This window comes from Lichenostomus cassidix, chromosome 5 (assembly GCF_008360975.1).
Source record: "Lichenostomus cassidix isolate B80296 chromosome 5, HeHo_3.0, whole genome shotgun sequence".
Lineage (NCBI taxonomy): Eukaryota > Metazoa > Chordata > Aves > Passeriformes > Meliphagidae > Lichenostomus > Lichenostomus cassidix.
In genome coordinates this window covers 6,685,526-6,706,552 of record NC_139486.1, presented here as the reverse complement: position 1 = coordinate 6,706,552, position 21,027 = coordinate 6,685,526, and the positions used below count along the sequence as shown (strand labels likewise).

General features: G+C 43.8%; 1 protein-coding gene across 4 annotated transcripts in view; it reads right to left on the bottom strand.

The window, feature by feature from the left end:
- Positions 1–21,027, bottom strand: part of SYNE2 (spectrin repeat containing nuclear envelope protein 2) — a 174,761-nt gene that overhangs the window by 2,472 nt on the left and 151,262 nt on the right. For 3 of the 4 annotated variants that reach the window (XM_085061147.1, XM_085061143.1, XM_085061146.1), the window contains 14 exons: positions 15,836–15,998; positions 12,363–12,550; positions 12,068–12,218; positions 11,448–11,630; positions 10,048–10,185; positions 8,975–9,169; positions 7,924–8,206; positions 7,524–7,592; positions 6,575–6,711; positions 5,595–5,724; positions 3,770–3,981; positions 1,435–1,635; positions 949–1,077; positions 280–468 (listed from right to left, as the gene is read on the bottom strand). In XM_085061147.1, the coding sequence (XP_084917273.1) occupies positions 280–468; positions 949–1,077; positions 1,435–1,635; positions 3,770–3,981; positions 5,595–5,724; positions 6,575–6,711; positions 7,524–7,592; positions 7,924–8,206; positions 8,975–9,169; positions 10,048–10,185; positions 11,448–11,630; positions 12,068–12,218; positions 12,363–12,550; positions 15,836–15,998 (2,368 nt within the window). The remainder of the gene's footprint in view (positions 1–279; positions 469–948; positions 1,078–1,434; positions 1,636–3,769; positions 3,982–5,594; positions 5,725–6,574; positions 6,712–7,523; positions 7,593–7,923; positions 8,207–8,974; positions 9,170–10,047; positions 10,186–11,447; positions 11,631–12,067; positions 12,219–12,362; positions 12,551–15,835; positions 15,999–21,027) is intronic. The other variant, XM_085061144.1, reaches the window with a different exon arrangement.

Here is a 21,027-nt window from a genome sequence, read left to right as displayed (position 1 = left end):
CCTGCCATGAGATCTGACCAAAAGCCTTACTCAGAGCTTCATTCTCTCTGCTCTTCAAACTCCTCAAGAACAGAGGCAGCACAATCTCAGTTACAATACTGTGCTAGCCTTGTGGTGCTGCAGTCTTTCCTACAGCCAGAATTAACTGTTCTTTTTTCAGCTTATGAAGGTTAAAGTACTTAAGCTTTAAGCCAGTTTTTTTATAAGTACCTTCACTCTTAGTATTCTATTTTTTTCAATAAGGAAGATCCATGGATGTGTATTTAAATTCCAACTCACCAGATTCCCTTGTATTGCTTTTAAGTCATGAGACACTTGTTCAATCAGCTGTTTCAGTTTCGTTCCAATTACATGGACCTTCTCCTCCTCTTCAATGTAATCACCATCTGATTTCAGCAGCAGGTAAGCAGTGAGCTCTTGGAGAGAGTTTACATTAAGCTGTTGCTCCAGCAGCTCTTTCTCCAGTTGCTGAGAACAAACAAAAAACAGCACAACAGACTGTTACCCTCAGCTTCAAGGGTGTTCTCCCAAAAGGAAGAACCGTGGAAGCCTTTGAAGAACAGCACAACCTTCCTGGGAATCCACAAGGCACAGGAATGGTTATTATAACTACACAGGAAATTAAGTTCTCTTGAAGAGACTGGTTGTACCTGCTTGAGCTAACTTTTAAAAATAGTTCTAGCAGCAGGTAATTCACATAGAGAAGACATTAAATTTTGGACGTTAAAAATTTTATTCCAGCCTAAAGACTAATGTGTAATTATGGAAAAATTGCCTTGTACAGGCAACACCTTGGTCCCTTTCAGAAACTACCCACATGTGTGAGTACAGCAGGTTTGAGGACAGGCTGCAGACACTGTGAGACACAAACATCCTGCTCTTCATTGTGTGGTGAGAGCTACTGACTCTCGGGGAGAGCTGAGGTGCTGCAGTTAAATCCACACTTACCATCAGCTCCTTTTGGCATTCCAGTATTGTATTGAGATCAGCATTGGGATCTGTGATTTGTGCTTCATTCCTCCGGCTTTCAGCACTTGCTAACCACAGGATTAGTTTTTGGCTCTGGTCGTGGAAATCCTTGAGAAAGAAAAGGTTGGCACATAAGAGAAAAAGACACCTTTGCAGTGCCTTCCTCTGGCTACAAACAAAATGCCCAGTCCAGATTAGACAGAGCCACCACAAATTCAGAGTTAGTGAAGGTACAGAAACCTTGCAGAACTATTCCCCGTACATAGTAATGAGGCATTATCCAGTTGAAATTTTTACCAAACCCTTTCAAATCCACCAGAGGCAACTTTCTAAGGAAACAAAAAATCTTGGATTGTGAGTGACCATTCCACTGATGTGCAAGAATTACCCCTCTGCCCTCTCCCCTTATCTGCCCTGAGCAGCATCCCAAAGAGTTTTCCCTCCCAAGCTGGCGTTGATATGCACCTGGCAGTGCAGTAAGGCTTGTTGCAGACTCTTCCTCCAGCTGTCCAGTGCACGAGATGCTTTCTCCCAGTGCAAGTTGACTTTCCGAAGTCTGTTCTGCAGCTCTTTGAACTCTGTGCTGTCTGCTTTCTGGAATTCTTTGCTGCTCAGGTTAGCAGAAAGCAACACTGCTTTGTAGTTGTCAAATGCTTTAAGCATGTCCTGGTAGAAAAGAGGATTAGGAGCTTTTATGAATGATGAAAAACATGTTGTTTATATACAATAAAGCCATGCATTTGAAAGTATCACAGGTATTGGGGAAGGATGTTTGAATCTGGTGGTTTATCAATACTGCTAAGAAACATATCAAGGTAGGTTTATGTTTAAGTTTTTTTTTTAAACCAAAATCTTTACTTTGAGGAAAATAAGTGTGACTGCTTCTCCCTAAGCCACATGCATTATGACTTAATCCACATCTGCCTTTCAATTCCTCTGAGCTGCCTCTTTCCCTGACATTTGGGAATGATGACCCCCACAGGTCATCACATAGTATTTGCTCTTAATGGTTTTGCTACCTCAGAATCCTACAATAATGCTGAATGGGACATCTTTTGTACTCCATTCTTCTGTTCCAAGTAGGACCAACTTCAAACTCCAAGGAGGATGCTCAGGGCCTCATCCACTCAATTTTTCAGTATCTTGCAGGGTGGAGATTCCCTATCCCCTCTGGGCCCCTTGTCCCACACCAGACCATCCCATTGTAAGAAATTGTTTTTCTTCTCTCTGGTCTGAGTTTCTGTCAACCCATTTCTCTGTCTTGTCAAGGCCCAAAGGCAGTCATGCCTGCTTTCCTCTTCTCCCTTAGGATTGCAGGCTGAAATAATATGGAATTTACCAAGTCACAGCCATATCATCTAGCCACCTTTATGTAAGGCTGAGTCTGCATTTCTGAAGGGTTTTTTAAAAAATGAATGCCAAACAATACCTTCCTTGTACCCTCCAGTTTAGTTTGAATCAAGGGTACTCAGTCTTTTCCACGTTGCTCTTGCAGTAGGAAAAGTAAGAGCTGCAGGATGAATCCCACAAGCCACACAGCACAAATTGCTTTTCTCAGCAGCCTTTCTATCCAAGAGTGCCAATCTTTATATTCTCAAGATCTGAGTCCCACTTGTTGAAAACTAAATTACTTTTCACCCATCCAAGACTCCTGTGCCCCTCCTCCAAGCAATAAAGTTTCTTTTAATATCAGACAAAGCAAACAGACTTCTGAACCTCAGTAAGCCAGTCTGCAGGCAGACTGGCTTTATCCTTATCCAAGGCAATTGGGATGTCCTGACACCTCATGAAATTCACTTCTTAGAGCACACTGGCTCTTTCAACACCCCTATAAAGCCAAACTGTCTGCAAAGGGGATTTACAGCCAGCTGGACTCCTTTTAAGCAGATACAGGAGAGAGAAGAAGCGAGGCTCTGCTCCTTGAGGAGGTCAGACACCAAATTCCAGGCTGAAGGGAAGCACCTCCCTCCACTCAGGAGGCACCAGCAAACCTTTCCTAGGGCTGGGTGCCTAATCCAAACTGGCTGAAGGAGTCAGAGTCTATTTCACTGGAGTGCAGAGTCATTCTCCCTGGCCCGATAACTACCCGAGGGTGTATAGGCTCAAATATACTCTGAGTGTGCCTAAGAAATCCCTCCTCTGTCCTGCAGTGTCCTGTTTATGAGCATCACCCCAAGGGTGACACCAGACTGACCAGCAGCCTCAGGGTGACTCCATAAGGGGCTGCTGGTGAGGGCTGAACACACAGAGATTTTGCACTTCCACAGATTTTAGGAACACTTCCTCTCTCAGAATTCAACCTGAGGCATTTCAATACCTGAGTCCCAGGAACACAGCTCTTGTTCCCTGGTAACCTGCTGGCTCAACTTACAGAAACCACAGCTTTAGTGCAGATCTTTGTCAGTCTCCCGCTGGAATTACACCCTACCCTTAATTCAATTTTTAAAAAATCAGCCTGGATTTTGCAGCCTGTTGACCTGGCCAGTTTTCAATCTGAGTTTGGTTTGCACAGAGGGGAATGGCACAGAAGAAGGAAAAAATGTCGATATCACTGTGCAAGAAAACAGAAAGGGAGAGGTGGAGAGGTTTTTACTTCTGCCTGCCAATCTCTGCATATGAAGACAGAAGCACCTTGTCTAAGACCCTCTTCAGTCCTCTTAGCTGAGAGCAGTTCAGCTCCCCTGTGGCACAGGGACATTGCTATTGGCATCCATGATGCCAACTGATCCCAGGACCACACACACAGTGACAGAAAACATCAGCATCTTGAAATCCCCCTTCTCAGTATGCCATAACTTACTTTCAATTTCTTGACCTTTTGTTCCAATGCCTGCATGCTGGTTGGAAGCTCCACTTTTTGCAGCTCTTCCAGCTCTTGCTCAGTTTTATCAAGCCAAGCAGAGATGTCGCTGAGGTCTGAGTCCAGCTGCTGCCACTGCTGCAATTTCTGTTTCATTCTAAGTTTATTTCTGAGGTCTTGAGCTTGGATGAGCTCCCACCTGTCAATAATGCCTGCAAATCATAGAAACACAAACATTTAAGTCTTCAGTAAGGTGAAGAGTGTGTCAAAGAGACACAAACAGTTTTGCAAGTAAATTATTCTCCAATCAATCTGAGGCCAAATAATTGTTGTAATGTATTACTGTTATTCAGCCACATTTTTTCTTGAGATTCTGCAGTCTCTAAATTTCATATTGCTGGTCAGGTTATCCACATAGCAATGCTACCCAGAATTTTAGTCACATTAATTGGAGATGTTTTAATTCACTTGGAAGAACAGAACTAATCTGAAGAGACAGAATTCATTAAGCCCAGCTGTGATTTGGTGAATACAAAAATTCAGCACAGGACAAGTATGATCCAGAAGTTAGGACTTGGGTTTGTGTGTTTTATGTCTACATGGAGCTGCCAGAGAGAGTCCAGAGGAAGCCATAAAAGTGATCAGAAGGCTGAACCTCCCCTATAAAGAGGCTGAGAGAGTTGGGGCTGCTCAGCTGGGAGAACAGAAGGCTCTGGGGAGACCTTAGAGCAACTTCCAGTACCTACTGGGGCTCCAAGAGAGTTGGAGAGGGACTTTTGACATGGCTGTGCACTGACAAGGGGTAATGGCTTTAAACTGACAGAGGACAGGTTTAGAGTGGACACTAGGAAGAAATCCCTTACTGTGAGGGTGGTGAGGCCCTGGCACAGGTTGCTCAGAGCAGCTGTGGCTGTCCCACCCTTGGGACTGTTCAAGGCCAGGCTGGATGGGGCTCTGAGCAACCTGGTCTGGTGTAAGGTGTCCCTGCCCATGGCAGGGGGGGTTGGTTCTAGATAACTTTAAGGTCTCTTCTAACCCAAACCATTCCAATAACTCTGTATTTCATCAATTCAGCACTAAAGAACATGGAGATGCCACCTGTGTGATCACCAACACTTTCTGAAAGCATATCTAAAACCATTCTCAGGCTTTTCCTCTTCATCCCAGGTATGGGACACAACCCTGGACTGTCTGTGAGACCAGAGACACAAACTAAGTAAGCTGTACATATAGCTGCAGCCTTCTTTGCAGCACATGATTTACTTTTGTGATTGCAGTATGTGTTGTTACAATCTCAAGCACCTGAAACCAGGAATGAGGTCCTAAAAGGTCAAGAGAACCAACCTGCTGGTCTATTTGGATGAAAGGACCACTGTAAAGACACTGCAGGAACAGAATACATTACCAACTTTTACAAAACATTTCTGCAAATGGGAGCTATAGCATCTTGTTATATGGAGTGCCCAATAACTCCACATAGCAATCTTATTTTAGATAGAGACTTCGGTTTGAAATCTGTTTAAAAGTCTCTGAAGTGTTCAGTATCACACAAAAGCGAAATTGTTCACATTTATTGCAACCAGCAAAGAGATAGAAGTATATTATGAGAGACAAAAATCTCAATTCTGGCAGAAAACGTGAAAGCTTACAACAGCACACATGGGTTGAACAGAACCAGGTGAGAAGGCAGCTTAGCAAAACTTGGCAAAATACAGAAATTTTTTCTTGTTCCCAAAAGTGCTGCCTTTGTGCCATCTCTGCTTTGTCACCCCAGAGTCAAAAGACAAAACACCACAGCCCAAAAGCCAATTCTTATACTGTGTACCTGACTGCTTCTCTGCTGCTGCTATATTCACAAGCTCTTGGTCATCCTGGGGCTCCTCATCGCTCATGTTGGCAGATGGAATTTTCTCCTTGCTGCTGCTGTTGCTGCTTGCAGAACTGAGCTGCTTCACCTGGAATGACATTTTGGTGGATGAGCCCTGCAGGTTAACAAGTTGTCAGAGGTCAAACTTAATTTGTGTTACTTTGGGGTGGCTGGGCTGCTGCTGAGCTCTCATACATCAGATTTAGAACTGGGCTTCTGCAGCTCTGCTAACAGTTTACATTAGCTCTCTGTGCCTTTCCAATAAACAAACACACACCATGGTGATGCCAATTATTACAAGAGCAGCAAATGAATTGCTTTTGCAATATATGTACCAGACATGTACATTTGCTGACTCTTTGTTGGATTGTGAGTCTTAGCAATATTGACTCTGAGGCTCTGAGAGTGGATTAATGATGACAAAAGCAGCCAGATACCAGTACCATCCTGTCTGGAAGATGCTGACAATGGATCCAGACCCACTGAGACTGAGAGCTGCTGGTGAAGCCATGGCTAGCAAACAGCCACTAAGGCTGAGGTACCAATGGACAGTAAGCCATTTTGGCACATTTTTCAGGGCCTGGAAGCAGATTAAGTGGTGTGTTGCATGTTAGAAAAGGACCCTTCAAATTTGCTTAGGAAAGGCAGATATATCAGTAAGTATCAAGAGATTCACACCCTCTCCTTTGTGGGGGTTGAATTCTCCTAGATTTGTACTATGACAACAGAAGAAGGAAGTTCCTCCAGACATTCACTGACCAGGAGTCCAACCTGAGCCACCAGAAATAATGTCTAAGTTTGCAGGAAGTGAAAATTCCCCCCACCCCCAACTATTCTTTTCCTTGATGCTGGAGAAGGGAAGAGGATTGAGTTACACAGAACAGCAAACAAACAGACTGTGTAGTACAGGTTCAGTGCCCACAGATCCTCCAACTCACATAGTCTGGTTTGTAGGGAGTACTTGTCTCTGGTCCAGACAACACATTTCCAACCATCTCTGCCTGGTTGTATCTGTGTTTCCTGCAGACTGGGCTCCCTGGAGAATGCCAAGGATGAGCTTCTGAAACAGACTTTCCTGAAACAAATAAAACCAAAACCACACACCCTGAGTGCAAGATCCCACCTCCACAAGGCAGCTGCTGCTTTGTATTAAGTTAGAAAGCGCTTTGAATAAAATGGCATCAAGTTATGGCATAAAAATGACAGTTTTGCAGCTTTCCTTGCAAAGCATGCACATTTGCAAAACATCAACAGTGTTTCAAAGGTAATGAGATGAGAGCCATGCAGTTATGGGACATTCTGTTTTCTTCTGGAAAATGCTTGAATACAGGTATGAGTATTCAAAAAAAAAAAAAAAAACCCAAAAGACAAGGCTGCACCGTGGTTTTGAAAGTTTGCATCCCAACAATAACTATCACACATCTGCAACGTGTCAGTAGGGACAAGTTAGACATGTCCTGGTTTGGAGAATGTTTGTTCTGGATTTAACAGGCAGGACACATGTAGTTCTGTCATGCACAAACCACAATAAAAATACTTGCAGAGTTGGAGCTACTGCCTTCAGTAATTTTGCAACCAAAATCAGAAACAACCAAAAACTGATACTACCCAGAGCAAACCACCGAGAAAGAACCAAAAGACTTTGGATCAGTACAACGAAATGCACATTAACCACCTTGGCATTTACCAGGCAAAATCTAAATGGTGTGTTCTTGACTGCTTTGAATGTACATGTGGATACTGCAGCGTAAGAACACCATGACAGGATGAGACATGGTGTCCACACAAGGCAGGAAGTCAGACATTACATATGAGAGAGGTTGAGGAATATAGCGTGCAGCACAGGGAGATTGCCATGTTCAGACACATGCATTAGCAGGTGCCTACCAGAAGATGCTTTCAAAGTTTTTGTGGTCATTTTAAGATATGCCTCAGGGTTTTCAGTGATTTCTACATCTGAAAAAAGAATAATGTCATTTTCCTCACTATTCAATATTTTCCAACTATTAAAAACAACTGAAACAATGAGGGACAGCAAAGACAAAGAACAAAGTAAGTGGTTGGTACCATTTTCAAGCATTCTTAAACAGTAAGGTTTCTAAAACCTTATGTTTCTAAAAATTCAAGCTTGGTTTAGACAGTACCATTTCCTTCATCGAGACATCCATCTATTAATGGTACTTGGAAACCAATCAACAATGTGGGAGCAAGACTTCAATCCCCCTCCCTTCCCACACAGGGACATCCTGCAGCTGTGCAAACCAAACTGCTGGACGTTGGTCCTCACCTGACAGAGCACTGTAGTATGTTGCTTCTTCATCATCTTCATGAGAGGAAGAACCTCCCACGTCACCTGTGTGATCCCACTCGAGTGGGATGGAGTCAACGCTGACAGGGGTCTCACAGCCTGATCTCTCATGGCCTTGAGTAGGGGGCACAAGGTGGCAAAGGGACTGTGTTGATGAGGGCCCCTCAGTGATGGCCTTCTTATGCCAGGGATCACTCTGGATTTCTCTGGAGTCTTCTTGATCTGTCTCATTTTCAGAGTTATCTTTTTCATCGTCCAATCCCTACAAATAAGTAACAATTACTGCATATTAACAGGATTTACAAGAGATCTTAATGAGCTAATGATTGACTCACACAGAACTAGAGGAGACAGGTTTTTAGTCAGCTGCAGCAACCAGTGCCCAAAATTAAAGGGAGACATAATTTCTGCCTTCTTCCTCTTTTGCTCTTTCAAGACACTCAACCACCACAACAGCTCTCTAGTTTGCAGGAACAGTACCCACTCCCAAATGGACTTCAGGGGTCAGTAAGGAAATGATGTTCAGGCAGCAGTGAACAGCTACTTGTAGTTGTTCATGTTACTTCCTTTACCAGGCTTTCTAACTGGTATTCTTTCTTTTTGAGGCCAGGCAAACTGAGAATCATCTGAGAGTTCCCAGGGAAAAGCTAAGTGCATGCTGTTCCTCATGCAGGGTTCTCACAACAAGTGGACAGATGGAGTGGACAAACAAATACATAAAGAGATATTCTAACCGCATTATTGATAACTAAAGAAAAAAAAGTGATATTAAAAACACCTAAAAAAAAATTCTGAAGCCTTCAGAAGCCTTCTGAAGCCACAACTATATCGTTCTGAACCTGAGAAGACAGACTGGCAACGAAGATTTGGCAAAGCTGGCAAATCTACTGCAGAACTCCTGACCCCTTGGAGCTCAAACCACTCAGTCAAGCTGCTAGGAAAAAGCATTTGCAATACAAAAACCAAAATAAGCACTGCAATTCAAACACCAAAATCTTGTCAAAGCATTGAAACAACTGTTGCTTCTTACAGGATCCCGTGAAGTCAGTCTTTGATGGAACCGGGCAACTCGCCCAAACACCTCCTGACAGTATCGATGAAGTTCTTCCAATTCATCTTCAATCAGGATGGCATCCAAAGGCTCACTCTTCTGAATCAACTGCTCCCCAAAAACGATCAGCTGATCAATCTTATTGGTGTTTAGCGTTATCTCCTGTTGGAAACCCTATTTGGAACATACAAGAAAAACAATTACTTCTGCATTGGCTCTTTCTAGCCTAAGGTTTGTCCCTCTTTTCTAGCTTGCTGCAGTCAAAGACAAGCAGCAATCGACACAGCTGCCTAATTTAATTTGGCAAATATCTTTTTACTCAAGAGGTCCAGTGGTTTGTTTTATTAGCAGAATTACATTTCTGAATGAAGTGGCATTTTCCACCCATGTGTGCATCAAAATGGCTGCAGTCTCCTGAGCCTGCAGGGGAGGAGATATGAGAGTTCAGCTAATCAGAGTTTATTTTTCTGTTGGGTACACACACTCTTTTTCTCAGTAGCCAGGAAGTTTGTTTGGTTGCTTGGGCCTCTAGGCTACACAGCAGTAAATCTACATCCCAAAACAATAAGAGTGCAGGGAGAAAGGAGAAATGAGCATATGAGGTAGCAAAGAACTAGTATATTCCTAAGAATCATTGCACATTCCTGATGTCTAATTTCTGTTCAAATTCCCAACTACAAACAATGAGCTCAGAGGAGAGATTGTACTACAATGCCAATTAAAAAAAAATCTGCACCAGAAAAGAATGCCTGAATTTAGGAGGGCAGCTCTTACTTTTAAACCAGCATCTTCTACTTTCCAGGCCAGGTGCCACTGCCACTGCCACATATTGTCAGGAGAAAATGGCAGGATAGAACTGAGCCTGAACACTGAATCTGATTTAAATACTGCACATTTTAATCTTGATTCAGACAATATATCTTAACAATTTACTGGTGTCTTAAATGTAGTCCCAGAGAGATCTGGAGGGTATTGTGGAGTTACAGAAAATGGATGATTGTGCCAAGAGAGGGCAGCCCAAGAGGATCACTGGGCTTCATAAGGATACATACGTTTAACTGGCGCATTTTGTCATCAAAGTTACTTTTGGAGAAGTGCTCCACGTTTGTCAGCTGTAGGTCCATTTCTGTGAGCCACACAAGGATGCTTTCCCTCGTCCCCTCAAACTCATCTCTCCGATTGGTGAAGTGCTGGATGGAAAAAAGGAGCCAGTGTTACACGACTTCAGCTGCTAAAAGAGATGTGTCACAGGAGCTCTCTGAAAGCAATGTTTTATTTAAAAATTCCTGTTCACCTCAAAGGCCATCAGGACACAAACAGCAGCCATGTGTAAAACCTGTCCTCTTCCTGTAGTGATGCTAGAACAGTGCCCTATGTTAGTACACAATTTGTTCAAAAGAGGGAATAAATTTTTAGCAGTTCAAGATGCTTCCATAAAATTATATTCTTGATTCCTTCTCCCACATCATTATACCAGTGTGACAGTTACTTGGACTGAGGCTTAACATCTAATTTGTTCTAAACTTAAAATAAACAAAGGAAGCAAGCCCCCTCTCTAATTAATTAAAGCTATGAGATTAAAAACAGTTTTTACTGATTTTACAATGGAGAGACTGGATCACAGATGACCACGTAATTAATGCACCATTTGGCATGGCATCCCCCACAGACGCTGCTAACAGACATGCAGCTTGCCTCTCCTCCTGGGTGGATTTACTGTTCAGGCAGGGGATCATATAACATCCCAAAACCAACAATTTGTAGCTGCACAGATCAAACCCCATCACTGCTCCCACTGCCTCATCCACTGACTTTTGGGAACTAACAGTTTTCCCTTGTCAGTTGCTTGCAGCACTGCTATATTTAAAAATCTGGCAGTGAAAAGTTTCCCCCAGGGCACAGCACAGAATATCTGCCCAGAGATCGTTTTAACTGATGAGCAGGATACTTCTTTGAAGTGTCATAAATACACTCTTCAACAACATTCCTCATCAGGCAGGCAGCACAGCAGGAGCTGTGTCTTTCTATCACATCTCCATGTTTAATGCCTTGTTGGTGAATCACAACTTGGCACGAAGTAGAGCTGAGTTGGAAACTCCAAACCATATCTGCACTTGGTGCCCTTTTGTCTCTCTGCCTCTCATCTATGGAAAGGTGCAAGTGCAGGAACACATCCACCCACTACAAGTGGGTAAGAGGAAAGCGTGACAGTAGCAGTGAGACCTGCAACCACCTCACAAAATCTGCACTCATAATTCCTTTAAGCTTTCCTTCAGCTGCCAAGAACCAATCTACCAAGGTCAGGTTTATGCCGTGTACTTGGTGACCCTTCCAGGGCTGCTTTCCTGTGCCACCAACTCAAGACACAAAGACTGATGTAGGTTTTGCTCTTGGGTAATTCCTGCAAAAACCTGCAAGCTCTCCTCACTCCTTCACCCCACTGTGCCACTACCTTGAGTCTCCTGAGAATGGAAGCCACTCGTTTCTGGAGGTTATCCCAGCGCTGGTTGCCCTCATGCACCATCTGTTTGAGCTTGCTGGCCGAGTCGGTGCGGTTCTCGCGGGCCAGGCGCCGATACTGCTTATTGATCAGCTCCAGCTGCGTCAGGCGCTCGTGGATCTGCCGCTGGAATGCCTGCAAGGCAAAGCAAGGAACTCACTCCCTGACAAGGGTGAGGATGTGGATATTAGCTATCAAGAGAGATGGTGCCCTCCCCCTTAAAAACAGACCTTCCAGCTGCAAAACTAAATCCAGATTTTAAGACCCGTATTTTAAATCATCTGCTCAGACTTAGTTCACTAGGGAAAGAAAGAAAAAATTAATATCAAACCACAAAAGTCTCTTGCCTATAAAAAGCAAGGCTTTAACTTGTGTCTGTTCAGAGCATTGTATTCTCCACATTAAAAAAAATTCTGGAGACAGACATCTAGCAGCTGCACACTCACCAAATTATTTATGTTCTCTATGCTACCAATGCCAAACTAGTGTTTTCCAGTGACGCAGGCATTCTGCAGACAACAAATATTCAGCAGCCTGACGCTGAGCATAAAAAAGGAAGCTAAAAAATTCACCTCAAATTTCTTCAGCTCCTCTTTTGCATGTGTGTACAAAACCTCTGAAGAATTAGGCCTGGCTGCTATACTTTCAGATGCTTTTAGCCAATCTTCAAAGCGAGAGTAGTCATCCAAAAACCTCTGCCACAGACGCCAGGTTTCCTCGATTCTGAGAGAGCAAAAACAGAAAGGTTTTATCCCAAGCTAATACCACCTTTGGATTATTTTTCCCTTTTCAAAATCCAGCTTGTGGCAAAAGCTACAGTGTTTCCTCCAAATGCTGCCACAGGTTTCTGTGCGTAAGGAGACTTACTTCATTCGCCTTTCCATAGACATGGCACAAATGTTCCTCCACCGTCTGTCCAAGCTCCTGGTGGTTTGCTGGATGGAGTCACACTCTGTCTCATTAGCACATGCATCTGAGTCGTGCAGCAGCACCTCACAGATGCTGAACACAGATTCCACACCCGCCGTGTGCTGCTCTATGTCTCGCTGCAGGTCCTGCCATTGGCAAAAGAACAGCGTCAGTGGAAGGAAATGTGTGGTTATGTTTCAGCCAAACCCTTTCAAAATGCTGCAGAGGATGGGGAAAGAGCAGTGCATGGGTCAGGAAAAGCTTATTTAGCTTTAGCAAAGACCTGCAGGATGAGCTGTGCAGATGCTACAGGTCAGGAGGGAACTGCCATGCAAAAAAAGGGTTGTCCACCTTTGGTGTCTCAGTCTAAACTCAATCTTCCCATTAACAGTCTGGACAATTTTAATGTGCATTCAAAATCCATACCTTACATACACCATAAATAAATTCTAATTAATTTTGACAGCACAAGGGGACTGTCTCATATCAGGTTGCTACACTGAAAGGCGTCAGAGAACTCTTAGTACAGTATGTGCATTTTAGTGGCTGATCACAGGCTGTAGCAGGAAACACAAACACAACTACCTGGTGTTACACTAATTTTCTTATTCCCTCTTGTAGGGCTCCTGTTCCGACAGACTGTTTTAAAGGGTCTGGCAAAGACCTTTTGTCTAATCTACACTACAAGTTACTTTTCCAGAGCCTGCATCTCCATCACTGTCCAGCCCCTCATCCTGTACTCATCACTACTCCTAAAGTCAATGTAATTGAAAGACAGAAAAAAAGGCCTTATCTAAATATTTTTATTGAAAATGTAGATCTATGCTACACCACCAACTTCAAATATTAATAAAATGACAATAACCACTACAGTTTCCTTTTTCAATCCATTTCTAGCTTTTCTAATGAAGGATAAAGAGACTTTTGCTTGAATAACACTAGAGCAGCAAACACAAATGAGTACTTTTCTGAGAAAAGTGAACTGAAATTCCCATTAAATGGTGTTTACTGATTTCAGTCAACAGATGAAGCAGAATTGGTTTTGCTCTAGACTTAAAAAAACCCACAAACAAAATAAACAAAAAGCCCTGAGAAAGACACAGCTGGTAGTAAATACAAAAAGAGTTGAAGCAAGATTTTTCCCAGAAGCCAAAAAGCTGCAAGCAGTTGAGTATCCCTCAGTGGCAGTCCTCAGTGGTTACACAGGTACCTGAATCAAGGGCTGAGCCATAAATGGTCAAAATATGGCTTGTGGAATTTGTAGTAATGAACAGCTTTAAGGAATGTAGAACTGAAATTCTTTACATGGATGAGAGACTGCCAGAAGGAGACCCATCAGAAATTTTTACAGGTTACTAAAGATTCACAGCTGTTTTTCTCAGCAAGATGCATCAGTTCTTTTCAACACAGGCTCAACAGCTTGGAGCTACTTCACCACTGGTAGCTGGAGAGTCTCTTCTGAATTAATTAAATTCTACTGCATTGAGACAAACACAACAAACTAAGTGAGGGGGTGAGGAACATACACTGAGCCCCTAAAGAAACCATTCCTTCAGCTCTGCAGAGAATTGCCCAGAGAGCTTAAACAGACTTCACACTGCCAGATTTTTGCATTAGTGAAACACTTTTGCAATCTTAAAATTAATATTATTCATGTTGTAATCGTCATCCTTTAATTGAACAAACATGCCATAAAACACCTCTGTGGATACACAAGGCTTTTAAATTTCATTATTCAAGACTGCACAGGTAAAGCTTTTCCAGTCATGGATGTCAAATAAAAGAAGCCTGTAGGGCATATTTCTCACCATTGCTCTGCTCTTGCTGAAATAATTGTTCAGATAAAACCAGGAAAGATCATTTTACTTGTTGTATTCAGATAAATGTTTCACTAATGCAGAGCAAAAGCAGCTTTTCTTTTTACTGTGGTCTTTTTAGTCAGCACAATCTTCTCATACTCAGCCTGAAAAGCTACAGTAGAAAGAGTCTAGAAGTGCCTAGAGGTCTGTGTTTAAAACAGAATCAAAAAAAATAAAGCAGTAAGTAGCTCTGAGCAGCAAATAATGGCTCTTGTAGCCAGCTGAAGCTTGAAGGCTCATAATAAAAATAAATTAGTTTGGACACAATTCCTTTGTGCTCCATGCTCTGCCTGGCAATTTATTACAGCCTTTGAGAATGCAAAAGGTCTGGATGAGGAGAAAATATTTCCTTGTTGTTAACACGACCGTTCCCAATGCAGATGGAATCATCAGAGGCACTGGGCCAAGGCTTCTGGTGTCTGACCAGCTCCTGCAGTGCAGTCAGTTGGAGCCACCTCCACTCCTGTCACAGAGGAGCTGGCCCTTCCCGTGACATCTGGGGCCAGAGTGCAAGGAGAGTCACACCAGAGAGAACAGAGAGCAGAAAACCAGCAGAGAACCAGCAGAGAACAGAATCCCCAGGTCTCGGTCACTCAGGGATCCTTACACATGAAAGCAGAAGCCAGAGAGAAAAGATGGCAAGGATGGGAAAGATAACAGTAAGTGCTCTTAAAGGCAGATGCCATAAAGCTTCCAAGCATGACAGACTTATTCCAGATCTTTCAGTTTTGGGCAAATATTGTTGTTTAACACAAAGGCCAGATGACAGCCAAGCACTAATAACCTGGGCAGACTTACAGCACAGCCCTGAGCAAAGGATGACTCCACCATCAAGTCTGTGTTTTGGCCAAGTTCCTTTTCCTTGCCTGGAAGCTGGCTAGAGAAATTTAGTCCAGAACTACCCAACTCCTCTCCTAAGATCCCCCTAGTAAGCCAGTGCTTTGGATAAATGCCCAACAACACCCAGCAGTGTGAGGTTGGTTCACACTTGTGTCAGCAGGATTCATGTGCCAGCTCCCCCAGCCCTGAGTGATCTTCAGAGCCTTCCTCTGGATCAAACCTCAGCCAAAGGTGTGGCTGCACAAGCCCACCCTCCAAAGCTCAAGCATCCTGCTCTGCCAAGCTTGCTCTGCTGTCTGCAAGGAGGGGACAAGAACTGGAGCCAGTGAGGGCAATGCATCAATCACAGCACTTGGGTCTGTCACAGCCACTTTGCAGAGAGCAGCATTCACGCCTTGTCAGTCTAAGTCATCCTCATGTACTCTGCCCACTGTCTGTGCCCTGCCTAGTCCTCAGGAAGTCTGCTGCACTGAACTGAACAAATTTGCTTTTGTTTGTATTTTGCGTGTTTTCCTTGGGTGAAGGGAGGGTGGGAGAAGTGGGGGTAATTCAACACAATGCTGAAATTACTGCAAGCAAATAAAAATTTTCCATGTAATGCATCTTGGCAGGAACAGGCCATGCAAAGCAAACAGTCAGAAGGGCTCGCTGAAGGAAAGGAACAGGTGATTTTATACCAGGACCAATCAGCAGCATTTTAGCTCATTTACTCTGGCTGCTGTTATCTCCCACCTGCTGTTCTGCCAGTCTCTTCTGGATTTCTTGGTCATCACAGATGTCATAAACAACAGGCTTGGAAAGCTCAGACTCAATCCGGGCCAACCAGGTGCGAAGGTTACTCATGTTTTTGTCCAATAGTTGTATAAAAGCAAATGTTTCCTTCAGTTTCTTCACCCTAAGCAAACCAGGAAGAACATTTTGTTACAAAGATGATCAATCAGTGGAAAGGATGTTAGCAGGAGATGATGAGAGGCATGGCTTTATGAAGCCATGTCACATCAAGCTGCCGCCTGTAACTCAGAGCCATGTTTTAGTCAAAACCTACCTAAATTGGCTCAGCAGTTCCCTGCCCTACAGCTGCAAGCAGGTCTTGGGTGAAGTCTTTAACGAGACTATATGAGAAAGGTGAATTTTCATCTGCTAGGGAGCACTGGACATTCATCTAGGTGGGAATTTGTACCATAATTCGCCACAGTGAAACTAAAATGGGTATCTCTGGTCTGATTTTCCTGCTGTGAATTATGTTCAGTGTCTTCTTCAGCAACCAACATGCCCATATCAATAAGCAAGGTACCACTCTGCCAAGAGAGGCAGAATCTGCACAAACAACCAATCTAAAATACTAGGAAAATCATAGAATCACAGAAGGGTTTGGGTTGGGAGGGCCTGAAAGATCACCTTTTTCCAACCTGCCATGGCCAGAGATACTTTCCACCAGACCAAGTTGCCCCACGCCCCATCCAACCTGGCCTTGAACACTTCCAGGGATGGGACATCCACAGCTTCTCTAGGCATCCTGTGCCAGGGCCTCAGCACCCTCTGGATGCTGACAGGAGAGGAGGAGGTCTGAACAACAGCAACTATAGAACTTGTAGCACCACAACATTTAAAAGCTCTTCTAAACACCACACAAATGAGCAGAGATATGCCAGACTCTGCTGATGGGTGAAAAATTACAAAAAAAGAAACAATCTTGAAGGGGGAGGATATCAAATGGACACAGAGACTTGTGAAGTGGACAAGCAAATGAACCATTGAGACCATTTACTTTTCTTCCAGCTGTTTGTAGCACAGCTTGCAAACTGCAGACTAACGTGTTTTTACTTCCAGCCTTAACAGCATATTCCCACAACAAAACCCCGTATCAGGCCCTCAAATTATTCAAGTAACACGGTTTTATATTTTGGAAAATTTGTCTCCATGTGTTGGGAGGAATATCTGGCAAACTACCACACTACAAATCTTGAAATTCTCACTTACTGCAATTCCCAACATTGAGGGGTCTGAGTTGAGCCCTGATGTACTTAGCAACACTGGTCTTGTGCAAGCTGGGACTGGGGCAGGGGGAGGGATGTAACTCATGTAGTGCAGGCAGGGACAGATTACACCAGGGCAGAAGTGCCCTGACAAGGTACCAGAACAGTCTCCTAGCCTAATGTCCTCCCTGCTGCCAAACTATCCTGGCAAGTTTTAGAGGAGAGTGGTCCAAACTGGCTGTAATGAACAGTTTTTGCAGCTGCCTCATGATACAATGACAGAAGATATGCAAGACACCTAATCCATCATGAATATGCCACACTGTAAGCAACAACTGATCTTATTAGCAACCTTAAGGTAACCAAAGAGGATACACACGTCAGCTAGACACTTGATTTAAGGTAAAGCACTTATGGAGGAGAGATGGGAACGATCCTGCTGCATTTGTTCAGTCCTGTTGTTTACTGTGAAGGTACAGAGTAAGGCCAGCTAATTTAGGGTCTCATATGGATTAGCAGCATGGAAAGCTTCTCCTACCTCTTGTCCCAAAAGCACCAGGCAGTACTTTCAGTTGTTTTACAAGGTGAGAACACAGTGCTACACTAAAGCTCCTGGCAGGTATTTAGCAACTCTGCACTCTCCAAAAGCAAAATTAATATTGTCTGACTGATGTAAACCAGCCTGAAGGATGTGGCCCAAGTCCATGGTCCACCTTGTTCCTGCCTTGCACCCACAAAGCTGCTGATAGTGGTGCAAAGTGCAAAGCAATTGCCTCTGCCCCTTTACATTAACTCTGCTTTCCACTGCTGCAGCTGATTGTGAGGAAGCCAGTGGATGACAAAAGCATCTAGCTGCTCTTCTTTTCTTAATGAGATTTTTTTTCAGAACTCTGCTACCAAGTTCAATCTTGTATGCAGACAACATCTGTCTCCCAAGCACACAGCTGCTGTGTAAATCTTCCTACTCCTGGTTTTGTTTCTATTAAATGGTAACCAATGAACTTGTCATTGCAACGTTTCCTTGTGCTGTCATGGGCTGGCAGTTATTTACCCAGGAGAACTGATTCTTCCTCTGCCCTATTCCCAGAAGTCACTTTGGATCTGGCTGGCTGTGATGCTCAGCAGTGCCAGTGACTCCCAAGGGATGTGGCCCTCCAAAGACAGGTAACTCAGGAACCCTTTCCCTTGTAGAGACGGACAATACAGGCTCTGGGTTGAGCACAGAATGGAAGAGTCTGAGCTGAACATCTACACTGTTGCATTATTAACTCTGCATGACTTCAGGTCAGTCAGGAGGAAAGCAAGGCTTGATCTCTGCACTGCCCCTGACTGCATCCTGTGGCAATTTGCTTTCTGCATATTCCATGATACTTCCCACAACTGTTCTGGAGACATGCACATGTTGGGACCATCTGATGGCACAGCTGACCTGCTGAGACCACAGCTCACTGTGCTGCTCAGGATCATCCCTGCCTCCCTGCGTTCCTTTCCCTGCCTGTATCCACCTACTTCCCACCCCTAAAATTGCCTTACAGAAAAATTCACAGGTTGCAAAACATCTTTCTTCAGCCTGCATAGTGGATAGATGAACACAGCCAAGGAAGTCCAAAGCAAAACCAAAGGATATTACATTATTAAAAAACGTCTTTATGACTGAAAGGACATTCAAAAACCAACAGTTTTAGAATCCAAGTGTGGTTTTTTGCGCCACCACTCCAATATTAGTTTGGCCTCAAAATCACTCTGAATTTCAAGTTATGAATATCACCATAAGGATGAGGATCTTTATCTTCTGGTGTTACTAGAAGCAACAGTCTCAAAGACAGCATCATTGTGAAACTGCGAGCTTGTATTTACTTTCTAGCAATTGCCATTAGACACACCATTGTAATTAAGTCATTTCATCTGTTAAATATTCTGGATAGAATATTGCATTTGCCAGTCATTTAAACACACTTAATGCGCTAAGTCATTAATCTCAAACTTGAGCTAAGCAGCCAAAGAAGAACAAAAACCTAACAGAAGTTCACACTAGTGCAGTGCAGAAATGGAGGGCAGCCTTGTCCAGATATTCATATTGGCTGATCTGCTCCTGTCAGCAGACACAGAGCCCAAGGGGAAGTGCAGGGCTCTACACTGAAGCAAGAGATGAAAGGATGAAAAATCTGTATGTTCTCCACAAGTGTCTTCAGCTTGCACAGAAGTCAGAGGAAACTGCCCTTTCCCTGGCTACATTTTTAAGAAAAGAGTGAAACAGACTAATTACATCCATGAAAGTCCTAATTTGCAACCAGCATTCTCAGATGCATATCTGCACACTGAAAACATTCTTACAAATCACCTGCTCTTTGCATGAAGCAAACTTAATAAATTCTCTTTAGATGCATCCTGACCATTTCTGGGTAAAGACAGCCTTTCTGGGAGCTGGGTGGGGATACACAGTGCAAGCCTCCAAGCCTGGAGGCAAAAGCTTCCCACAAGGTCCAGGAGATCAATCACCCAACACACAGTGAATTAACAGCACTAAAAGTTCAAGTGAAGCAAAGAAAATCAGCTTCTTCCAGAAGGTGGAAGGTGCCACCAATGTTGATTGAATTCTTCCTCTAAGAAGTGTGATTCTTAAGTTAATTGAGACTGGTCCAACAGGAAAAACTTACTGTTTACTGAAAGAAGGCCTGCTTATCCATTATTCACTTCTCACTAAGAACTCACCTGCCACAATTTGACATGCCTCCAGAAGGGGAAAAAAAAGTAATTATTTAAAAAATCCAATAAAAATATCACCACTAATCTAAAAAAACTCCAACAAACTCAGACTTGTCTTGTCCTTTACAACTGGCCAATCTAAAAAAACCACCCTGATTAGTGCTTAGACACACACATAAGTTGCCTGGGATAAGCCAAATAAAGCCAGTTTTAAAATATTTTAATCTTTACACCACAATAGAAGTGGCAGAAAAAGGACAAAACTAGGAGATTATGACTGAAAGCTGTCTGCAAAAGTGAACAGAAGGACTAACTGACCTGACTCGAGATTGGATTTGGGTCTTAATACCCTCAATGAAGTTGCCAGCATTGGGTTACAAGAGAAAAGCATTAAGGCTGTCTCAGGCTGAATCATTGCATGGTCCCAGAAATACACAATATATTTGTAGTAACTACTCAGGAATTACCAAGCAGTGGAAGGAGCTTACAGGTTGATTAAAATGTGCTCACACAAACAAAAAGCATTACAAAACGCATGCCAATTGCATTGGTTTAGCTGTCAAAACGCTGCAAGAAAAGGTACGGGGGAAGCTCAAAAAGGTAAATAGCAACATTCAAATTTTAGTGTCTGAAAGAATGAAAACATCCTGACATACACTCCAAACTCTCCTTCACAAATGTCACCACAGGAAGCGACTAGGTGATGTCTTTTGGAGGAGGGGCTGAAATGGCCCTGCCAGCTGACAGGATTGTTTACCAGCGACAACGCAAATGAGATGCACAGCCCAGGAAACCTTTGTTCGGCGAGTCGCAGGGGGAGCTTAACCGTGTGAGGGACAAAAGAGCCGGTTGGGAGAGGTGATGCCAAAGGCAAAGCTTAGGCCTTTGCTATGAAAGGCAAGGCCATTCTTGGTCCGTGCTGGTGCCGTGCCAGCCGTGCCAGTGGGCTGTGCGCGCAGGGAGAAGCGGCGGCCGCGCCGGAGGAAGCTTTGCAGGAGGCTTTTCTCGCGTCACCCCGCCTTTGGCGAGCCCAAAGGTTGTTGTCACAGCTCTCCACCGCCTTGGGTGCCAACCCCCAGCCGAACACAGCTGATTTCAAGCGAGAGGCCCCTGAGCGCTATCCCTGCTGCTAACGTGCCGCACTTCCCACTCATCCACTCGTGCAGGGCGAGCTGCGGCGAGGCACTCACTGGCGCAGAGCTCTCATCGCGGAGCTCTCACCGCGGAGCTCTCTCTCACCGC